Source organism: Rattus rattus, chromosome 10 (assembly GCF_011064425.1).
Source record: "Rattus rattus isolate New Zealand chromosome 10, Rrattus_CSIRO_v1, whole genome shotgun sequence".
NCBI lineage: Eukaryota > Metazoa > Chordata > Mammalia > Rodentia > Muridae > Rattus > Rattus rattus.
In genome coordinates, this window is record NC_046163.1 from 1,193,711 (window position 1) to 1,213,881 (window position 20,171).

General features: G+C 47.9%; 1 protein-coding gene and 1 non-coding gene across 2 annotated transcripts; both read right to left on the reverse strand.

The window, feature by feature from the left end:
* Nucleotides 1-9,021: 9,021 nt before the first annotated feature.
* Rabif (RAB interacting factor) lies at nt 9,022-19,049 on the reverse strand. Its single transcript, XM_032915255.1, has 2 exons — nt 18,872-19,049; nt 9,022-11,819 (listed from the first exon to the last, which is right to left on the reverse strand). Exons 1-2 carry the CDS (start codon nt 18,995-18,997, stop codon nt 11,574-11,576), a joined length of 372 nt encoding a protein of 123 aa, XP_032771146.1. The 5' UTR covers nt 18,998-19,049; the 3' UTR covers nt 9,022-11,573.
* Nucleotides 17,522-17,582, reverse strand: LOC116911851. The gene has a single exon (XR_004389374.1). It is a non-coding gene; the product is annotated as a small nucleolar RNA SNORD19 (small nucleolar RNA).
* Nucleotides 19,050-20,171: the final 1,122 nt, after the last annotated feature.

Consider the following 20,171-nt stretch of genomic DNA (forward strand, 5'->3'; position numbering starts at 1 on the left):
ATAGCTGGGTAGAGGAATGACGTCTGCGGTTTAAGGACGTAGCCTGTGGCTTCCCCTTTTCCTGTACAAAGTAATCTTCTAAGCCAAAAAGGGAGGGCTAAGGGTTTGTGACCTCCTGCAGGTGCTGGGGCCACCTGATTCCATGCGCCAGTTTGCAGATTCATTCCATGACCAGATCGATGATCTCCTCCCCCACAGCACGCTGTCATGGGCACAGTTGCTGCTCAGCGTGGGAGAGCTGCCCACAAATGCCAGCTCCTACTTCATCTTGAGAGGAAGGAGAAAGGCAGAGGCAAAGGGTCTAACCTCATTTCCAGAGAGGGCCCAGGGCTCTACACGCTTTGCTGTGGCACTGTGTAAGGGTAATGGCATAGCAGAGGGATGGACACGCCGACTGTGGGACCCACTTCTAAATCCATGTCCCTGCTGGAGCTGTGAGGGAGTCTGAGACACTGTTAACAGTCCTTTCTCTAGCTGGGCATGGCAATGTACATCCATAGTTCCAGTCTATGGAAGGCAGAGGGAGGAAGACCAAGAGTTCAAAGCCGTCCCCACTATATGGTGATTTTGAGTCTAGCCTGGGCTACATGAGAGCCTGTTCTAACAATCTCTTCTTTCTGATTGGAGCCACTCCATTTTGCCTGGCAAGGAAATCAGTCTTTTAAAGAATCTTGCTTTAGTATAAAATAAGAAATAAAGCAGAAACCCAGCCCGCAGTTCAACACCTAAAACGTCAGCTTTATAAATGTGGGGGAAGGGTACAGTTGTCAGAAACTGAGGAGCTTCAGATGCAGAAGGGAAGAGGGGACCAGCCAAGTTCACACAGGTCCATCCTGTTAGAGGGTCCATTTAAATCGAAGCCAAGCAAGGGGCTGTCAGGAATGTTCTCAACTCCAGCTCCTTGGGCCACATTATCCTCAAGGGCCTGAGTGGAGAGAAAAAGAAGGTTAAGATTTTTATTTTCTCCCATCCCTATCCACATACCAAGCCTTCATACCAGGTCTGACCCTTGACTCAAACATCTGGTGATTTCTAGGCAGAACAAGCTACTAATCCCCCTTTTAGCAAAGCACAGGAACTCCCCCCATGGGGTCCCCTTCCCCCAAATTCCCAACCCAACCCCTCCCCCCCAGCTCTCAGCTTCTAGACAAAAGCCATAGGCTTCAGGCTCTGGTGTTGTTCTTGGCAAGGGACCACCTGCATTTTAAGTGTTTTCTCCCTAAGCAGAGCTTCCCACTGATTTCAGGGCTGGCAAGAAATATGGGCTGCCCACTCAGCTGTGACAGCAGGCTCCAGGTCCACGAAGACAGCCTGGTGGGTATGTTTCCCAGACTGTCTCACTGAAGGAGATGTTGAGGGAATGAATCCTTTCTGCACCCAGGATCTTGCCTGTCAACATGGTGTCATGGGCTGTGTCCGGCTGCAGGCCATGGAGACCTTCGTGTCAGCAGGGATACCCATCTGGACCCTGGCTTGGTCAGGAGAATGGGGGATGCATTCAAACTGCTGGTGGAACAGAGCAAGATGGCATGCTATATGCAAGGAGCAGGGAGGGACTTGGAGAGCCATTTCTAAGAAGAGCCCTTCTCCCTGCAGGCTGAAGCTGGGTGTTGTTGGGTTTGAAATCCCAAAGACAGGGCTCTCTTTCTAAGTCTTCCTGCACTTGGAAAACAATATCCTCTGGGAGCTCTCTCTCCTTCACTTAAGACATGGAGTATGCCTGGCTCTTGCAGGACAGGAACTAGAGAAAGCCAAAACCAAGCAACCTAATCCCATGGCATTGTGTGCCCTCTGTTGTCTCTGGCAAGTCCAGAGGGTCCTGTATGCCAAGACAGGTCTACCTGGAGCTTCCAGCTTCCAGCACTGGGCTAGGAGAGGTCTCTCCCATGGTAGCACCCCTGTCTCCTCCACATTCCAAAGGGCAGAATCAAGTGAGGACTGAGGGAGTTATAACCAGTCTTCTGAAAACTTGCCCACACTCACCTGTCACTGCCTCCTACGGTAGAGATAGGCCAACCCAGGCTGGTTTCACATTCAAAGGTCACACAAGAGGCCAGAAGACCTACCACACCTTTCAACTCTCCTGGCTCAGGTAATTTTATAATGTGTAGACTCGGGGAGGGAGATGGGATAGGGAAAGTGGGAAAGGGAATAACATTTGAAATGTAAATAACAAAATCCAATAAAAAAATAATGCATAGACTCTCCTATTTTCTCATTTTTTAAAAACTTTGTATGTGTATGTGTGTGAGTTTGGTGTATGTATGTGTGGTGTATGCCTACATGTGTATGGGTTTGCTTGTTGTACCTGAGGCCATAGGAAGCCAGAGGACATGGGGTGTCCTGTTCTACCCCTCTCTACCCTATTCCTTTTGTCACTTACTGAGCCAGGAGCTAAGTTGGAAGCTACACAAGCCCCAGGAATCCTTACCTTCCATCCCTGCCATCGGGCTGTGATGAGACACCATGACCAAAAGCAAGTTGGGGAGGAAAGGGTTTATTTGGCTGACACTTCCATATCTTAGTATTGAAGGAAGTCAGGACAGGAACTCAAACAGGGCTGGAACCCTGGAGGCAGGAGCTGATGCAAAGGCCATGGAAGGGTGCTGCTTACTGCCTTGCTCCTCATGGCTTGCTCAGTCTGTTTTCTTAGAGAACCCAGGACTACTAGTCTAGGGATGGCACCACCCACAATGGGCTTAGCCCCTCCCCACCCCCATTAAGAAAATGCCCTACATCTGAATCTTATGGAGGCAAGTGTTTTTCAGTTGTGGTTATCTCCTTTCAGATGACTGTAACTTGTGTCAAGTTGACATAAAGCCAGCCAGGACCCCCCCACCCCCGGCACCTCCCTCCCCTCCATGCAGAGGCTACTCATACACAACGAGGATCTGAACTGAGGTCCTCAGGCTTACACAGCAACAAACACACTTACCCTCTAAGCCAGCTTGCCAGACCTCCTCCTCCTTCACCCCAGTACCCATTCCAGAGGACAAAGGGTTTGGTTTGGCTTTAGACAAGACCTCACTCTGTAGCTCTGGCTGGTCTTAGACTTGCTTGCATAATCCTGCCTCTGCCTTCAGGGTGCTGGGGTCAAAGGCATGGATCATTGCACACTGTATAAAGACTTTTTTTAAAAGAATTATTTATTTTATGTATGTGAATACATTGTAGTTGTCTTCAGACACACTAGAAGAGGGTACCGGATCCCATTACAAATGGTTGTGAGCTACTGTGTGGTTCCTGGGAATTGAACTCGGGACTTCTCAAAGAAGAGTCAGTGCTCTTATCCTCTGAGCCATCTCTCCAGCTCTGGTAGTCTTACTTTAACTGTCATATTATATTTGGGATCACACTGTCTTGGACAAAAAGTGCCAAGCAAAGATGGAGGGTCGTTAGAAAAGTCTCCAGGACCTATCAACTCATTCCTTAAAGAGAACTTCAGGTCTCTAGTGTGTTTTTATATTTACTTCTTTATCAGACTAGGATTCAAACCAAGCCTTCACAGGGGCGTTACCATTTCCCTAGTCCATAGGAAGTCACAGTTTTCCAATCCCAGACTGGAATAAGTGGATGAGAGCAAACCAGCCCCCAAAGTGCCACAAAATCGCACAATATAACATGTCACTGTCAGGCATTTGAGAGAGTGTAGCTGTGTTTTCGTTATTTGGGCATATTTAGATGAATGTAATACTTGGCACGATGTTACATAGTTTGAAAGAATCTATTTTTAAAAGCTAGGATCATTCATAACATTGTGTTTACTAATTTCATGTGATGTTGGTGCTTTCGAAAAGTCTTTAATGGCAAATTGAACTGTTCCCAAATTCCACAAAGCCATCCTAATCTTACTAGTTTGGTTCATGTGAAAGGAGGAAGCTCACTAACCAGTTATTTGGCTCAGAGAATTGGTTTGACAGGGCTGAGCACCTCCCACACACAGAAGGGACCTTCTACGAGGGCAGGAACAACAGTTTTGTGGTCTTAGGAACGGCCCTCTAACATAGCCTCAGAGCCTTTAAGTGAGGGTGAGGGATTGGAACATACTTGGGGATCCGGAAATTCTTATGGGCTACTGCGACCTGTCCTTCAGTTTTAGCAGATAGAACCAAGCCCTTCAGCACAAAAAAAGTGAGAGCAAAGAGCTCTATTCTCCCACGCACCTGAACGTTAGGAAGCTCTAGGTAGCTCCGGGACCGAAGGGCGTGAGCCTGCTGAGGAGGCACTGGCTAGACAAAGGCTCCAAGGCGGGGCGAGCTGGGAACTGGGGAAACCAGTCCCAGCGCCCACAGAGTACGCCTCCAGGTCCCTGTGCGGGGAGAACGGAGCAAAGGCGGTTTCAAGGTCCCTACAGACCCACAAGGCCAAGCAGTCTCTGGGTTCGCGCCCTGAAACCCTGCTTTCAGCGTAGCTCGCACCCGCAGACAACATAATTACCGCGCTCGCTAGGTGACGTCCGCGGGGGACCCCAGACGCGCGGTGCCACCAGAAGGACTCTCATTAGGCATGCGGTGACAGCCCGGAGCGCGGCGCTGGACCGGGTCTGTAGCCCCCCGGCCGTCCTTCTGTCTGCTATTGGGTGGCCGCATACCATGTCACCGAAGGTGGTCATTGGAGTTTATAAAGGCTTGCGGCTGCTTTTCTCTCCTTGAAAGAGATCCAATCTTTGGGGCATACCTTCCTTTTGTCTTTTTCTTGGGGCTTTACCCCAGTAAGACCGCGGAGCTCATTCGAAACCTGGGCAAACCGAAAGAGACTCTTTAGCATAGAGAAGAAAACTCGGTGCTAGCCGTGGTGGTGGTGGTGGTGGTGGTGGTGGTGGTGGTGGTGGTGGTGCATGACTTTTATCCCAGCACTCGGGAGATAGAGGCAGGCAGATTTCTGTGAGTTCAAGGACAACCGGGGCTACACAGAAAAATCCTGTGTCTCGAAAAAACCAAAAAACCAAACCAAACCAAACCAAAACAAAACAAAAAAAGAACCAAAAATGAGAGAGGGGGAGGGGGAGGGAGAGGGAGGGAGAGAGGAAGGGAGAGAGAGGAAGAGGGAGGGAGAGCGCTAGAGAGAGCGCGCCCCTGGTCCTAGCGACCTAGCAAGCAAGGTGGGACCAGATGGAGAGGGGGTGGCTGCGAGGATGTGCAGACAGGTACAGGTGTGTGAAATAATAGTGCAGGTGTCAGTGACTAGGCAGCTGCTCCTGTTCAGATGACCCAAGCCAGTGTTTTAGGTAGTAATGGATGCTACTTCTATGTTATTTTTCTCTCAGGGGGTGAGTGCATAATTGTTCTCTGCTCAGGGCCCCCTCTCTAGGCTGCTTATTAGCTGAGACGGGGTTTTAATGCCTATGAATTATAAACTAGACCCTTTACTAACTCGGGAGGGTTAATTGGTATTTATCAAACGATTGCACATTGCACCCCACACCGGTTACCCTCAACGTTTGTGTAGCACATTCAGGGAGGAGCCCAAGGCATCTGTCATCACTTCCTGCTTCAATTTTCATTGCAGTCAGGCAGTCAGGCAGTCAGGCTTGGACATTTAAATTGCTCGAAGAAGACTATCTGCAGTCCGTAATGGCTCTCTGCTGAGAACACAGGAAGATTCAGTCACTATGACATCAGACCAGCTGCTGCTTGGATTCCTGCAACCATTTTCCCACAAGACTAACCATGCTATTCGAAACTCTCCGACAGTATTTGGGACGCCAATGCTTGTTTTCAAGGGGGCTGAAATCCAGCAAGCAAATCCAGTATATAAAATCCAGGTGGATAGGTTAAGTTCACGTTCTGCTAAATGTTCTTTGATTTCAAAGAATTGGGCCAAATGAGGCCACCAGTTCTAAAGTGGAGGCATATGGGAAGGGACCAAGGGGAAAGCTCCGGGGGTGAGCATTCAAGTGTTTCTGCACCTGTCACTGCACCTCACAGAGTCACAAATGTATTCTACTGAAGTCAGGGATGCTGAGCGTGAAAAGAAAGCTTTTACTCTGAGTATGCAGCGCATGTCTGTCATTACAGCACTTGGGGCTGAGGCAGAAGGAAGGGTCAGCCGTCAGCCTGGCTACATGGTGAGCTGTTGTCCCACAAAGAAAATGAAAAGGAAGCTTTGGCTGGGGATGTAGCTCAGTACCAGCATCTAGGAGGAGACGGCAGAAGGAAATTCAAGGTCATTCCTTAGTCACAGAGTAAGTCTGAGGCCAGCCTGGGACCTGGGAGTCTCTCTCTCTCTCTCTCTCTCTCTCTCTCTCTCACACACACACACACACACACACACACACACAACAAAAAAGTAATCCACTCAATATTGTCATCTTTCCTCGAACTCCCTGCACTTGCTAGTAGTCACCCAATTAAAGATGTCCTTCCCTTCCTGCTGATTTGTTGGCCATAGTCCACAGATTATTGGAACTAAGTATCTGTAATGTCATTTGTGGAAATTGCACAACCCTCTTTCCTGATGCTTATTTACATCTGACCAATGAACACTAAGCTGCTAGGGGCATACGGATGTTGTCTAAACCGCCTCCAATCTAAAGTTTTATGTTGTTGGGAAATATTTAATCCTATCCGGGGTTTCTACCCTGCCTTTGATCATCCAGTTCCCAGACAAAGACATACTACTTATATTATTTACCACAAGCCTTAAATAGCACGAGAGCTGGGCAGACATCTACCTTCTATGCTATTAAAATCTATTCCCTATTGATAACCCCGGGTCATTATGTCCTATATTCCATCTGTGCTGCTCTTAACTCCAATTAGCCAGCCTCATGGCCATGCTGTCTTGACTCCTAACCCGTGGCATATTTCTTCTCTCCCACCTTCCTTTCCCCCTCATGGTCTCCTCTGACCCCTAGCCTTAGAACCCAAGACCTTGCCTACCTCTCTTCTGCCCAGCTACTGGCTGTAGGCTTCTTCATTCGAAAGTCAGGGATAACATGGGAGCAAGCTTACTCAGTGTCACTTGGGTCTAGATGCAGACTCTCTCATCCCTGGGGGCAACCAGCCCATGGGGACCAGTATTACATTACAATATAAGCAAAAAACCAAGCCATTATCTCACTTTTTTTTTTTTTAAAAGATTTATTCATTTATTATATATAAGTACACTGTCACTGTCTTCAGACACACCAGAAGAGGGAATCGGATTTCTTTACAGATGGTTGTGAGCCACCATGTGGTTGCTGGGAATTGAACTCAGGACCTCTGGAAGAGTAGTCGGGTGCTCTTAACCGCTGAGCCATCTCTCCAGCCCCATTATCTCACTTTTTAATTTGTATTTATTGTTATTACGACGATGACGACGACGACGATGACAACGACTACGACTACGACTACTACTACTACTACTACTACTACTACTACTACTACTACTACTACTACTACATTATTGAGACAAGGCCTTGTTAAATAGCTTTGGCTGGCCTGTAACTCACCATGTAGGCCAGGCTGGCTTCTAATTCACAGGGAATTCACAGCCCCCTGACTGCTGTGGTTAAAGTCAGGTCTTCTCTTAAAAAAACAAATCTAATTTGATTATCATGTGTATGTAATGATTAGGAGGGCAAGGGAAGTCAAAGGACAATTTTGAGGAACTGGTTCCCTCCAGGGTCTCAGAGCTGAGCTCAAGTTGGCACACGTTTGCCCCCAGGCCTGTGACAGTTTGACTGCTGAACCCCATGAGGTGAAGGTGGTAACTAACACGTGGTCCTCTGTAGACCTGACCCCCACCCCCAAAGTCCAGGTAAACAGTGAGCAGCAGGGCCGTGCTTCACTGCCTGCCCACTGCGAGTCACGGCCCAGCTGCACGAGCTTTACAAGGGTCAGTCACAAACACGGACACCTCAGCAGTGAGTCCTGATGGTGCCTTTCCCTATCATCTTACTGGGGTCCGATGAGAAAGACCTGATCTTCTAGTCTTTGAGAAGCATGTGTTTTACAGGGTAAGTAGGATAACTCTTTTTAAAGACAGAGTATATGTATACCTGGTTGGCCTGCATTTGCTATGAGGACCAGGCTGGCCTCTGCCTCCCAAGTGCTGATATTAAAGGCCATGCGCCAAGTCCAGCAGATTCTGTGGGTTTTTAAAGATTATTTATTTATTTATTTATATGAGTACACTGTAGCTGTCTTCAGACACACTAGAAGGCATCAGATTCCACTACAGATGGCTGTGAGTCACCATGTTGCTAGGAATTGAACTCAGGACCTCTGGAAGAAAGTCAGTGCTCTTAACCTCTGAGCCATCTCTCCAACCTTCCTGTGTTTGTTTTTTTTTTTTAAATAACTTTATGTGTATGAGTTTTTTTTTCCCGGAGCTGAGGACTGAACCCAGGGCCTTGGGCTTGCTAGGCAAGCGCTCTACCACTGAGCTAAATCCCTAACCCCTATGTGTATGAGTTTTTTGTCTGCGTGTATGTCTGTGTACCATATTCATGCCTGGTCCTGGAAGAGGCCAGGAGAGGGCCAGAGGTGTCAGATCCCTTAGAACTGGTTTACAGTTGTGAGCTGCCACGTGGTTGCTGTGAACTGAACCTGGGTCCTCTGCAAAAGCAGCAAGCACCATTAACCACTGAGCCATCTCTTCAGCCTGATTCTGAGTTTTGAAATGACAATTTTGTAGAAGTAAATAGGTTTAGGCAAACTCAGCTGCTTTCCCGAGTAGGAATTGAAGGGGTTTTCTTGTTTGTGTGCTAGGTGTTACACCAGATGGGCACAGGCTACACAGGTACCCTACCTGTAGTGTGGGATTGCAGGATGCTGTAGGCACAGCTGCAACCATTGGTCACCTCTGTCCACTTCAGATGAGGAGCAGTGGAGTTGCCTGTTAATACTTATTAACCTGTGACAGAGGAAGAAGAGGTGACAGAGGTGAAATTGTTTTACCGGTCATCTTGAGCGATGATGACTCAGCCACTTGAGACCTCGGGCTAAGCACCTTCCTTCAGGATTCCCTTTCCTTGGCTCTCACAGAGTATGTATGTACTCTGCCCACAGACAGACAGACAGAACTCCAACGTCACTGTTGAAATGACTTTATTTCATTCACATCAAACTGAAATGGCAGAAAAAGGTTTTTTGGTCACTGAGTCAACAATGTTTGCCAGTTCTCCAAAAAAGAAACAAGCTGACTTTGAGACCAGCTTGGTCTACACGGCAAGTTCCAGGTTGGCCAAGCCTACTTAGGGAGACCCTGTCTCAAACAACCTCCACCACCACCACCCTCCAAACAAACAAACAAAAGAATGTGGCTAGCAGGAATAGAAAATTTTTACCAGAGAACAAATAAAACAATGAGACACTCTAAAAAAGTCAAAGTGGCAAATGTTTTTTAATGATAAAAAAAAATACCCAGGGTTATCAGCAGAAAATGAATGCTCTTTCCCTCTGCTGCGGGGGTGAGGGTGGGGTGGGCACATTGGCGGGGTTTGCTTTGAAGAATGAGTCCATACTGCAAAGCCGTGACAGCGTCCCTACCCTGAGACTCTGCTTCTGTAGCGAAAGCCAAGGAACTAAGGACAGTTAAGCACCCTTGCTGCTGTGCTGTTATGAGCAACTGCAGGCGACAAAACAGGGGATCACTGAAAGCATAGGCCAGCACCACAATGGCACACTGGCAATAGTGCGCGCAGCTGGGCGTACTGACAAGAAGACGTTCCCTATTCTGTTAAAATAAGTTATAAAAGAGTACACGGTATCATCTCACATTTGCTTTGAAGACTACATTTGCATGTACACAAAGACACTGACGACATACACGTTTCCACTGGTGAGCTGATGGAAATGTTAAGTAGAACTTCACCCTGATTCTTATACTGATATACGATGAACGTGTATCGTTTCTGTGATTTTAAAAGGGGGCAGAATTAAGCCTAGTTTAGTTCAGGTCTTTGACTGGTGACGTGAGTGGTCATGCGTCCTAGAGGCTTCTGTGTCTGTTGTTCCTTCTGACCCGGGCGGGTCCTCTCAGCTGTCTTCCCACAAAGGTGCCTATTTGCTGGAAAACAGGGTCTCTCCTTTGCCGCTTAGAGAACATTCAGATTCAGGGTGGGGAAGGAAGCGAGCAGGGTGCCCGTAAAACCGTGCCCAAGACTTGATTAAGAGGATCTTTAAGAGGGAGCCCTTAAAAAGCTTCAGCGAGGGAAGAACACTCAGAAAACAGATGCCAAGGAAGAAACTTTTGTTTTTACATTTGTAAAATTTTTATTCACGTGTGTGCGTGCGTGTGTGTGGGTACGCACGTGTACTCGCTTGTTTGTATGGGTGCCACACACATGAAGGCATCTGCAGGGACCAGAAGGTGCAGATCTCCTTGAACTGGAGTAAACCTCCCATGAGGGTGCAAGGTCCTGAACTCAGGTCGTCTGAAAGAGCAGCAAACATTTTTAACTAAGTGTCACTTTTGCAGGTCCTACTTGTTTGTGTTTTGTTCATTTGAAACAAGATCTCCGTAGTACAGGCTGGCCTTGAATTTGATATTATAGTAACTGAGGCTGACCTTGAACTCTTGATCTGCCCCCACTTCCTAAGCTCCGGCATGAGGAAAAATGAAGTCTCTACTTATCTCAGTTTAGGCCCTCAGAGGAGGGGAGGATGACACAGTATTTGAACCTGTTTACACGGAGTCTTTTTAAGCTACTGAGTCACTCCAGAAGAGAAAGGACAGAGTAACTGGAAATCATTAAGTTGGCTAATAATAAGAAAAGGTAACACCTTGTCCATAACAATAGAAATGTCCGTGGAACAGGTTTACAAGACAGTCTGCACACAGCTAGGGCTGAGTTTCCCTTAGGGTTGACATCAGTGGCAAGGAATGACTAAAAAGAGAAACCTGATCAAGATCTGAGGGAAGAAGAGTCGTGCTCATCCTCACTATAAAATGCCACTATCGACCCGGAAAAAAGGCTCTCAAACACAGTACTAAAAATGTATCTAAAGTAAAGTTTAAATATTGACATTTGTAAATGTTTTACTTTTAAAAAGAATAAATTACTGTAGATAAGTAGGTCACATACAATGAAATTACTCTCAAATACTTGTATGCTTTATGTTTTTTGAGACATCTCACTTGGCCCAGGCTATGTAGCTAAGGCTGCCCTTGAACTCCTGATCTTCCTGCCTCTACCCCCACAAGAGCTAGGATTAAGGATGTGCACCCTATCACACTTGGCTTCTAGAATGAGGAAAGGTGGAGTTTCAAATATTAGCAAGTGAGCATCTTAGTTCCCGTCGTGATAGCTAAAGATGAATGTTGTTCTTGTTGAGAAGAAGAGAGCTTGGCATCAAGGTGCGGAGGCAGAGTGCCGGGAACCAGACTACACTGGTAGAGCACTCGCGTGTTCTTCCATGTTCCAAATCAGGGGAAAGGGCTTTAGGACACATGTGACAGAGAGGACTAAGCAGGAGGCATGCTCTGAGGCCTGAGGAAACAGGACCGGCCCTCTGCAAGTTCAAGGGCAAACACCGGTGCTTATATTAGTACCAAGAAGTCTGCCAGCACTGCTGACACATCAGTGTCGGTTCTTGTGGGCAGAGCTTTATAGCTAGGGTGGAGCCAAGTCCCAATCCCCTCAGTTACTCGTGGGAAACTCGCTCCAGGGCCACATAGAAGCTGTTCTTGTCATCTAGGCAATGCCAGCCAATGGGCCCAATCTCACAGTCTGCACAGACTAGAAACTTGACGTTGCCCACGTCCTTGGTAAAGCCCACGTTCTCAAAGATGAACATGTCATTAACCAGCCAGTGTTCCTCGAGGAGATCACCATCAGGATTGCTGCCGTCCACCAGATCCGGCTTCTTCCTCATGGAGGGGAGGAAAAGCTGCAGCGGGAGAAAACATAAGGGTATAAAAGCTGAACTGGCTTCAGTCACATCTCACTCCCATTGTGCCCAGGCTGGACCCCGATGCCTGCGGCTTTCTGGAATGGGAGGAAATAACAAACACAGCAGACCTCACGTCAGAGCACAAACTAGGATGCTGGCCGCTTTCGGTGTCTGCCCTGGTAATACTATCACCATCATTATCAATATCTAGAGACATAGTCTTCCATTCTTTGGCTGGTGTTTAATTCACAGATGTCTACCTGCTTCTGCCTCCTTCCTGAGTGCTCAGATTAAAGGCGTGCCCCCACCACACTTGACTTGTCCTGTTTTTGTTTTTTTTTAATTTTTACTTTCCATAGTCATTTTTTAAAGTATTTTATTTATATGAGTACACTGTCACTCTCTTCAGACACATCAGAAGAGGGCATCAGATCCCATGACAGATGGTTGTGACATATCTTTCCAGTCTACAATTGCTAGACTGCACATGCACACAAACAACCACTTTTATCTCCTCTGTGTGTAGAGCGTGCATACTCTCTACTGCAAAATGCAACAAAACTTACTAACCCTTCTCCTCTGCATGGCTGCTGCCCTACCATCTGATTCCCATCCACAATACTTTTTTTCTTTTATTGGATTATTTTAATTTACATGTCAAATGTTATCCCCTTTCCCGGTTTCCCCTCCAGAAACCCACTATCCCATTCCCCTTCTCCCTGCTTCTATGAGGGTGCTCCCCCATCCACCTACCCACCCACCCACTCCCTCCTGCCTCCCTGCCCTGACATTTCCCTACACTGGGGAATCAAGGCTTCACAGGACCAAGGGCCTCTCCTCCCATTGGTGCCCAACAAGGCCCATCCTCTGCTACTTATGCAGCTGGAGCCATAGGTCCATCCCTGTGCACTCTTTGGTTGGTGGTTTAGTCCCTGGGAGCTCTGGGGGGGTCTGGTTGGTTGATATCGTTTTTTCTTCCTGTAGGGTTGCGAACCCCTTCAGCTCCTTCAGTCCTTTCTCTAACTTCTCCATTGTGGACCCTGTTCTCAGTCCAGTGGTTGGCTGTGAGCATCCACCTCTGTATTTGTCAGGCTCTGGCAGAGACTCTCAGGAGACAGCTGTATCAGGCTCCTGTCAGCATGCACTTCTTGGTATCCACAATAGTGACTGGGTTTGGTGGCTGCCCACAATACTTTTGAGACAGCATCCTGCTATAGCCCTGGCTGGTCAAAAGTTATAATCCTCCTGTCTCACAGCTGCCTGAGTACTGGGATTAAAAGGCAAAATATATACATACTTTTTTTCTCCCTTTTCTTTGAGACAGTCTACTACGAGGCTAACTGACTTTGAACTCATTATGCAAACTAGGCTAACCTAAAACTCAGAGGTCTGCCTGCTTGCATCTCATGAATGCTGGGATTAATGGCATCACCATGCTCAGTTTCTTCCTCTATATGCATCATGTAAGTGCTTAGTGCCTGCTGAGGTCAGAAAAGGGCATCGGATCCTCTGACACTGGAGATACAGATGGTTGCGAGCTAATATGTGGGTGCTGGGAACCAATCCTGAGCCCTGCAAGAGCGACAGATCAAGGAATGTTTACAGTTCCAGACAGAGTGGCAGAGCAGCTCTCATCAAAGGGGACAGGGGACAGAGTACCGCAATAACAGGATAACAGACAGGGCAAGAGACAGCCCAAGCACAAGCCCCACAGTGAGCACGCTCTACAGTCGACACAGGTTCTGAGTTCACCCACAGGCCACCCTCATTAGCTGATCCTCACAGAGCAGAGCCAGAGACACTCTATTCACCTCCAAGGTGTTTCAGTTGACAAGATTAAACACCACAGCCAGATGTAGTGGCGCACACCTCTGATCCCAGAACTCCAGAGGTGAAGGCAGGTGGATCTCTGAGTTTGAGGCCAGCCTAGTCCACACAGTGAACACCAGGACAGCTGGGGCTGCATAGTGAGACCCTGGTTTTGGGGGGGAGGGGGGAGGAGGCATTAATTATAGCAGCAGTAGTAGTAAACCAATCCTACTTTATATAACTAAGATTCATGTTTGATTTGATTTTTGAGGGGTTTTTGTTTGGTTTTTGGTATATGTGTGGTGGTAAGATTACATTGACCATTTGGTGACTTTAAAAGGTTGGTGTTTTTTGCACATGTGTATGTCTGTGTCAATGAATGCCACTCGTGTGCCTGCCTGTGGAGGTCAGAACCTCTGGATCCCTTGGAGCTTCGGTTAGAGAGGGTTTTGAGCTGCCTAGTGTGGCTCCAGACCCTCTGGAAGTGCAGTTAAGTGCTCTTAACTGCTGAGCCACCTCTCCAGTCCTCACTTAGCCAGTTTTCTGTGTACAGTTCAGTACATAAGAATGCTCACAGGGTTTTACTGTCACAGTCAACAGCCATCACCAGAGCTGCTGCGTCATCTCCCCAAACTGAGACTCTGGTCCACTGAACTCTCTCACTGGCCTTGAGAACAGCAACCACCACGTCCCTGTCTTCTAAAGAAGCAGGTCTAGGCATCTCATGGACTGGCTTGTTTCACTGACTGTCCCGACAAGCTCACATTTAGTGTTAAGAAGTAACGCAAAGGAGCTGGGCGTAGTGGCATATGCCTTTACTCTCAGTAGAGGCAGGTGGATAACCTGAAGGTCAGTGAGGGCTACACACATTAAGGCCCTGTCTCAAAAGTTAACAACAAAACCCAGAGAGCTCGTTTGGGAGCAGCCGAGAGCTGCCCATCGGAGGACTCAAGTTTGGTTCCCAGGACTCAAAACTCCCTGTACTCCAGCTCCAAGTGGTCTGAGGCTTGCTTGTGGACTCTGCTGGAACTTGCAGACACATGCATTTCTCTCTCTCTCTCTCTCTCTCTCTCTCTCTCTCTCTCTCTCTCTCTCACACACACACACACACACACACACACACCACAAATGAAGGCAAAATAAACAGAAATCTTTTAAGGCCTAACTAGCATAGAACCCTTTAACCCAGGACTTGGGATGCAGAGGCAGCCTGGTCTACCAAGACAGTTCCAGAGAGCCAGGGATACAAAGTGAGGCCCTGTCTCAAAAGACAAGATAACGACAACGAGGACGACAACAACAACAACAACAACAACAAAAGTAATACAAATTCCTTAAACCTAAGTCCTGGAAGGCAACACCTTACAAATCTGACAGCTCTCACAGCCAGAGAACAAGGATACAACACTGTGATCACACCTGGATCTCGAGAGCTGTCTGAGTTTTGTTCTGTTTTTCACTTAAGTTCTTCTTGCTCAGGGTGGCCTTGAACTCTGATCCTCTTGCCTCTGGTTCCTTGGTTCCCCATTTACAGTGCTCATCTGCCTGCATATTTAGTTCTATGCCATTGTTTTCATCATTACAGGTAGGACAGCACCATCACAAGAACACTGCTGTCCTGTCCTACCACATCAAGCAATGCCTTGCCCCTCAATCTCACTCACTGGCAACCACGCATTCATTCTTCATTTCTGAAAATTTCTCATTTCAAAGATGTTACACAGACTGAGTGTAGTGGTGCAGCCTTTAACCACAGCGCCCAGGAAGCAGAGGCAGTGGGTCTCTGTGAGTTCCAGGACAGCCTGAACTACACAAAAGAGACTGACTCAAAAAAAAAAAAAAAAAAAAAAAAAAAGATGTTACGCAGACCTGCCTGGCACAGCGGTACTCACCTATAATCCCAGCTATGTGAGATGCTGAGGTGGGAGAATCATGAGTTCTAGGCTGGCCTGGTCAGCAAACTATCAGCTTACAGAACTGCTTGTCTAGCATGCACAAAATCCTAGGTTTGGTCCCTAGTACAATATAAACTAGACTTGGTGGTCCATCATGCCTATGAGTCCAGCACTTGAGAATTCAAGGCCATCCTCTCAACTGCACCCACAGTCAAAGCCAATATAGACTACACGAGACCTGTCTCACATTAATCACACACACACACACACACACTTACACACGCACACTCTCACACATTCACATGCACACGAGGGGGAGGGGCCTCATGACGGCACACGCTAGCCCTGGAAAGATCAAGGCACTGAAATCTTTAAGATCTTCAAGTCTTGGTAACACAAAACTGCAGGCCAGCCTTCCGAGCACAGTGAGGCTCTGTGTCACATACATAGAGGGGTGGAGCGAGCGAGCGAGAGAGAATCTCATACAAATAGATGCACAAAGCTGTAAGTGTGGAGGACCGGCTTTCTCACCAGCTTGACTCTGTAGATTCGCTCAAGCTGGCTGTGCTGCTGTGATGCCAACACTTGAAGGCAGAGGCAGGAGGATGCTCAGAGCTCAGAGCCTTGAAGGCAGAGGCAGGAGGATGCTCAGAGCTCAGAGCCTGTTCCCTGGGTGCTTGAGAGGGAAGAGTGCTGAGCGCTAGCAGCAAGCACCATGGCCTCCGTGGCCTCTGTTTCAGTCCCTGCTCTGCTTCAGTCATTGACTTGGCTTCCCTCAACGAATGGACTGTAACAGGACATGTAACCAAGCAAACCCTTTCCTCTCCCAGTGCTTCTGGTCCGGCCTTTATCAAATCACAGAAGATGAAGCAGGGCAGAAGCTGGTCCTGAGAGTGAGTAAGGTGTGAACATTTTATATGGGGAACCAATTCTGTGACTGAAAGGGACACAGATTGCATGCTGCAGACAGAAGAGAAAAGGTGCCAATCCAAACAGTGACCCAGGGCTGGGAATGCGACTCCACTGGCAGAGTTCTTGCCAATCCTGCATAAAGCCTATCCTAAGTGCCATGCCCGGGGAAGCACACTGCAGCAGTGCTCCGTGCTGCAAGCCAGGGGGTTGTTATGTTCCAGATCACCCTCAGTTGCACAGAGTTCAAGGCTAGGATGGCTTTACCACACTCTGACTTAAAAAAGGGGGGGGGCTAATAAAACCCCTAAAATTCTGATCCAGGATATCAATAATAACCCACTACTTACCCCAGACTAATGGCTTTTAGTAAGATAAAATGATTTCCTAAGTTCTCACTATGCAGAGCACGAGAGACAGGCATGAAAGACAGGGCATGAGGAGGTCCCTAGGTACAGGAAGATAGACGCGTGGATAGGACACAGGCCCTCAGAGTCTGGTGGTATAAGTAGCAAAAAAGTACCAAGGAGGTCAACTGAGGTGGCAGAGGTGCCAGAAATTTGCAATGTAGGGTCTAGGATTTCTGGACCTTAGTTATTTCTGAAAAATTGGGCCAAAGAATCCTTAGCTGTGAGAGATGGCCTGGGCATCACATGATGTAAGACAGCAGCCCTAGCTCCTACCTACTAAAGTCGGTAACACCCCTTCCCAATTCTTACCATGGAAAGTATCTATGTATGTCTCTAGACTTTTCCCTGTAGGGACAAACTTACTCCCAGTTGGAAAACATACTGCCTCAGACTATGAAACGGAAGGCAGACTCATCCCTGGGCCTGACGTCATGGCGATGGTGGGATGTTCTCATAGTTTTCCCATGCAGAGACTACACTAGACGACCTTACACGTCTGGTGCCTGCAGAGGGCAGGAAAAGAGGTTGGATCCCCTGGATCCAACTAACTGGAGTAACAAGGAATTGTGGGACACCTGACATGTACTTCAAGAACAGTCAGTGCTCCTAACCACTGAGCCACCTCTCTAGGTCTGGAAGGGCATTTTTTTTGTTTTGTTTTGTTTTTTAAATATTTTTCTATATTGAGGTCAGTCTACAGAGAAAATCAGACTGCTCAGATATTTTCCTCCTACCTACTGAAAGACACCCTTAAGAGGGAAGAGCATCAGCTTTGCTAGACTGGCCTCACCGTGATTTCTCCACAGTCCAGGGTAACGAGTAAAGAGTTATGACGACTGGAGAGATGGCTCAGAGGTTAAGAGCACTGACTGCTCTTCCAGAGGTCCTGAGTTCAATTCCCAGCAACCACATGGTTGCATCTGTAATGGGATCCAATGCCTGTTCTGGTGTGTCTGAAGGCAGCGTATTTACTTAAATAAATGTTTAAAAAATTTTTTTCTTTTAATTTTCTCATTGGGGTGATGGAGGTTTAAGAAGGTTATTTAAAAGAAGGTTATTAAATGGTGCATACCTTTAATTTCCAGCAGTGGGGACTCAGCGCCAGGCAGGTGGATCTCTAAGTTGGAGGCCAGCCTGGTGTACAGAGGAAGTACCAAGCCCGCCAAGGCTATATAGTGAGACCCTCTCAAACAAACAAACATACAAAAACAAAACAAAAAACTTACATACACACATGCGCATGCACGCGTACAGACACACACACACACACACACACACACACACACACACACACACACACACACACACACACGGGAGAGGGGACCCTTAGGATTCAGATTCCAGATTACCTCTTCTCATAAATAAAATTTAACTTTATAAATCTTTCTCACACACATACGCCCCTACGTGAAAAAATCCTAACTGCAAGAGTTGTTAACCTTTGAAATCTATTCGAAATACTTCATCCTGGGAACTGTATCTCGCGGGGCTTAGGAAAGTTGGGTACTAGAAGACACTCTATTTTCTCCACCAAACTGGATTCTGGAACTACTCTGTAGAACAGCAAATGAACAGGAAGTAGGGACTGAAAGATGGATGAAAACTGTGGTGGGAAGGAATCAAGTGATTCTTAGGTGTTCTGGGGCGACACCGAGTGGTGGCTGGAGATAAACACTTGCGGGGTAGAGCAGGTTAGCCAGAGCTCCAGGAAGCAGGAGCCTGAGGTTCGGCCCTGAGCTCCCGGCAAGGTATCCAAGGCCTGGGGGAAGGTGGGCCGCGTAGGACAGGTGCACCCTCTGAAGGACGACTCCGCGAGAGAGAAAGTGTAGGGGACCAGGCAACCGTGCTGGGACACCCAGGTCCCGGTCGCCAGCCCAGTCAGTGGGGCGGAGCCTCACGACGTGGGGCGGAGTTAAGAAGCGCGAGGAAGGGCGCGGTCTCCAGAAACCTGAGAGCCAGGACCAGCCTGGAGCCGCTCGGTCTCTCGGGGCAGCGCGACTCTAAGCAGCACCAAGCACTTTATTACCTGCCGGCGAGAGAAAAGAGCAGTCCCTGGCTGCAGCACCCGAGAGCCACAACGCTGGCACAGCACCGCCTTCCGGTTCCGGCCTTCGGCTGACACTAGCTCGTTCTGCAGCTCGCAGGGTTCCATTGCCGCGCTGCCACAGCATCAGCCACAACGGCGCACGCGCGGTCAGGGATGGCTCGTCCGGAACTACGCTGGCGCGGCTCCGCAGGGGCGGGGCGCCGGCGCTCCTCGCTGTACCACTGCGCAGGCGTCTGGACTAAATTGCGCAGGCGCCTTTGCTTATTGCCGGACCAAAGTGTCAGCATGACTTGTGACAACCCTTCTCTCTATACCTACCGGGTCACCAGGCCTCCCTTAATATTGGCCTAGGCAAATCACTATGGCTAGCCTTACCACTAGGCTCTTGGGATATTTCCATTGCCTCATAAGTATATGGCGACAATCTGAGTCAGGCCACACCTCAGCAAGATCTAACTACAAAACATTTGCTTTCTATGTAAGAAGTAATTTAGAATGCTGAGTACATTTCGTGTTGGGGAAACTTCGTGAAACTATTAAGCCTAGTGTCTAATAGTGGCCATTTATTAGGTAGCAAAGCGTTGCTTATAGTAATTTTTTCTTAAGATTTATTTATTTTATGTATATAAGTAGCTGTCTTCAGCCGCACCAGAAGAGGGAATCAGATCTCATTACAGATGGTCATGAGCCACCATGTGGTTGCTGGGATTTGAACTCAGGACCTCTGGAAGAGCAGTCAGTGCCCTTAACCGCTGAGCCATCTCTCCAGCCCGCTTATAGTAATTTTGAAAATGTAGTCATCTCCTTAGAGGGTTTGCGCTGGGGCATAGTGCAGGAAGAAGGCTAAGTTTGCGATGTGTATAGGTTCCAAGGTGTTTTAAAGTCACGGCTCTTAACCTTCTAACTGGTCTTTGTATCTCCAGATTATTAGTTCTAGTGTAACCGTGGGTTTCCAGACCAAGACATCAGAACCAGGGAACTAAACTACCTTACTGTTCCTGCATGCGAAGTCTTGCCCCCCTATTACACGATGACAGGCAGGCATTGTGATATGTTTTGTTTGCATGCAAGTGCACTGTGTTTGTGCTTGTGGGGGCCAGAAGAGGGCACCAGGTGTCTGGAACTGGAGTTTACTGACTGTTGGAACCTCCCACAAGGGTGCTAGGAACCCAGCCCTCATCCTCTGAAAAGAACAGCTGGCACTCAGCCATGACCCATCTCTCCAGGTCCCCTAGGTATCATTTTAATTAACCATTAGGTTGTCAGGAACGCAAGATTT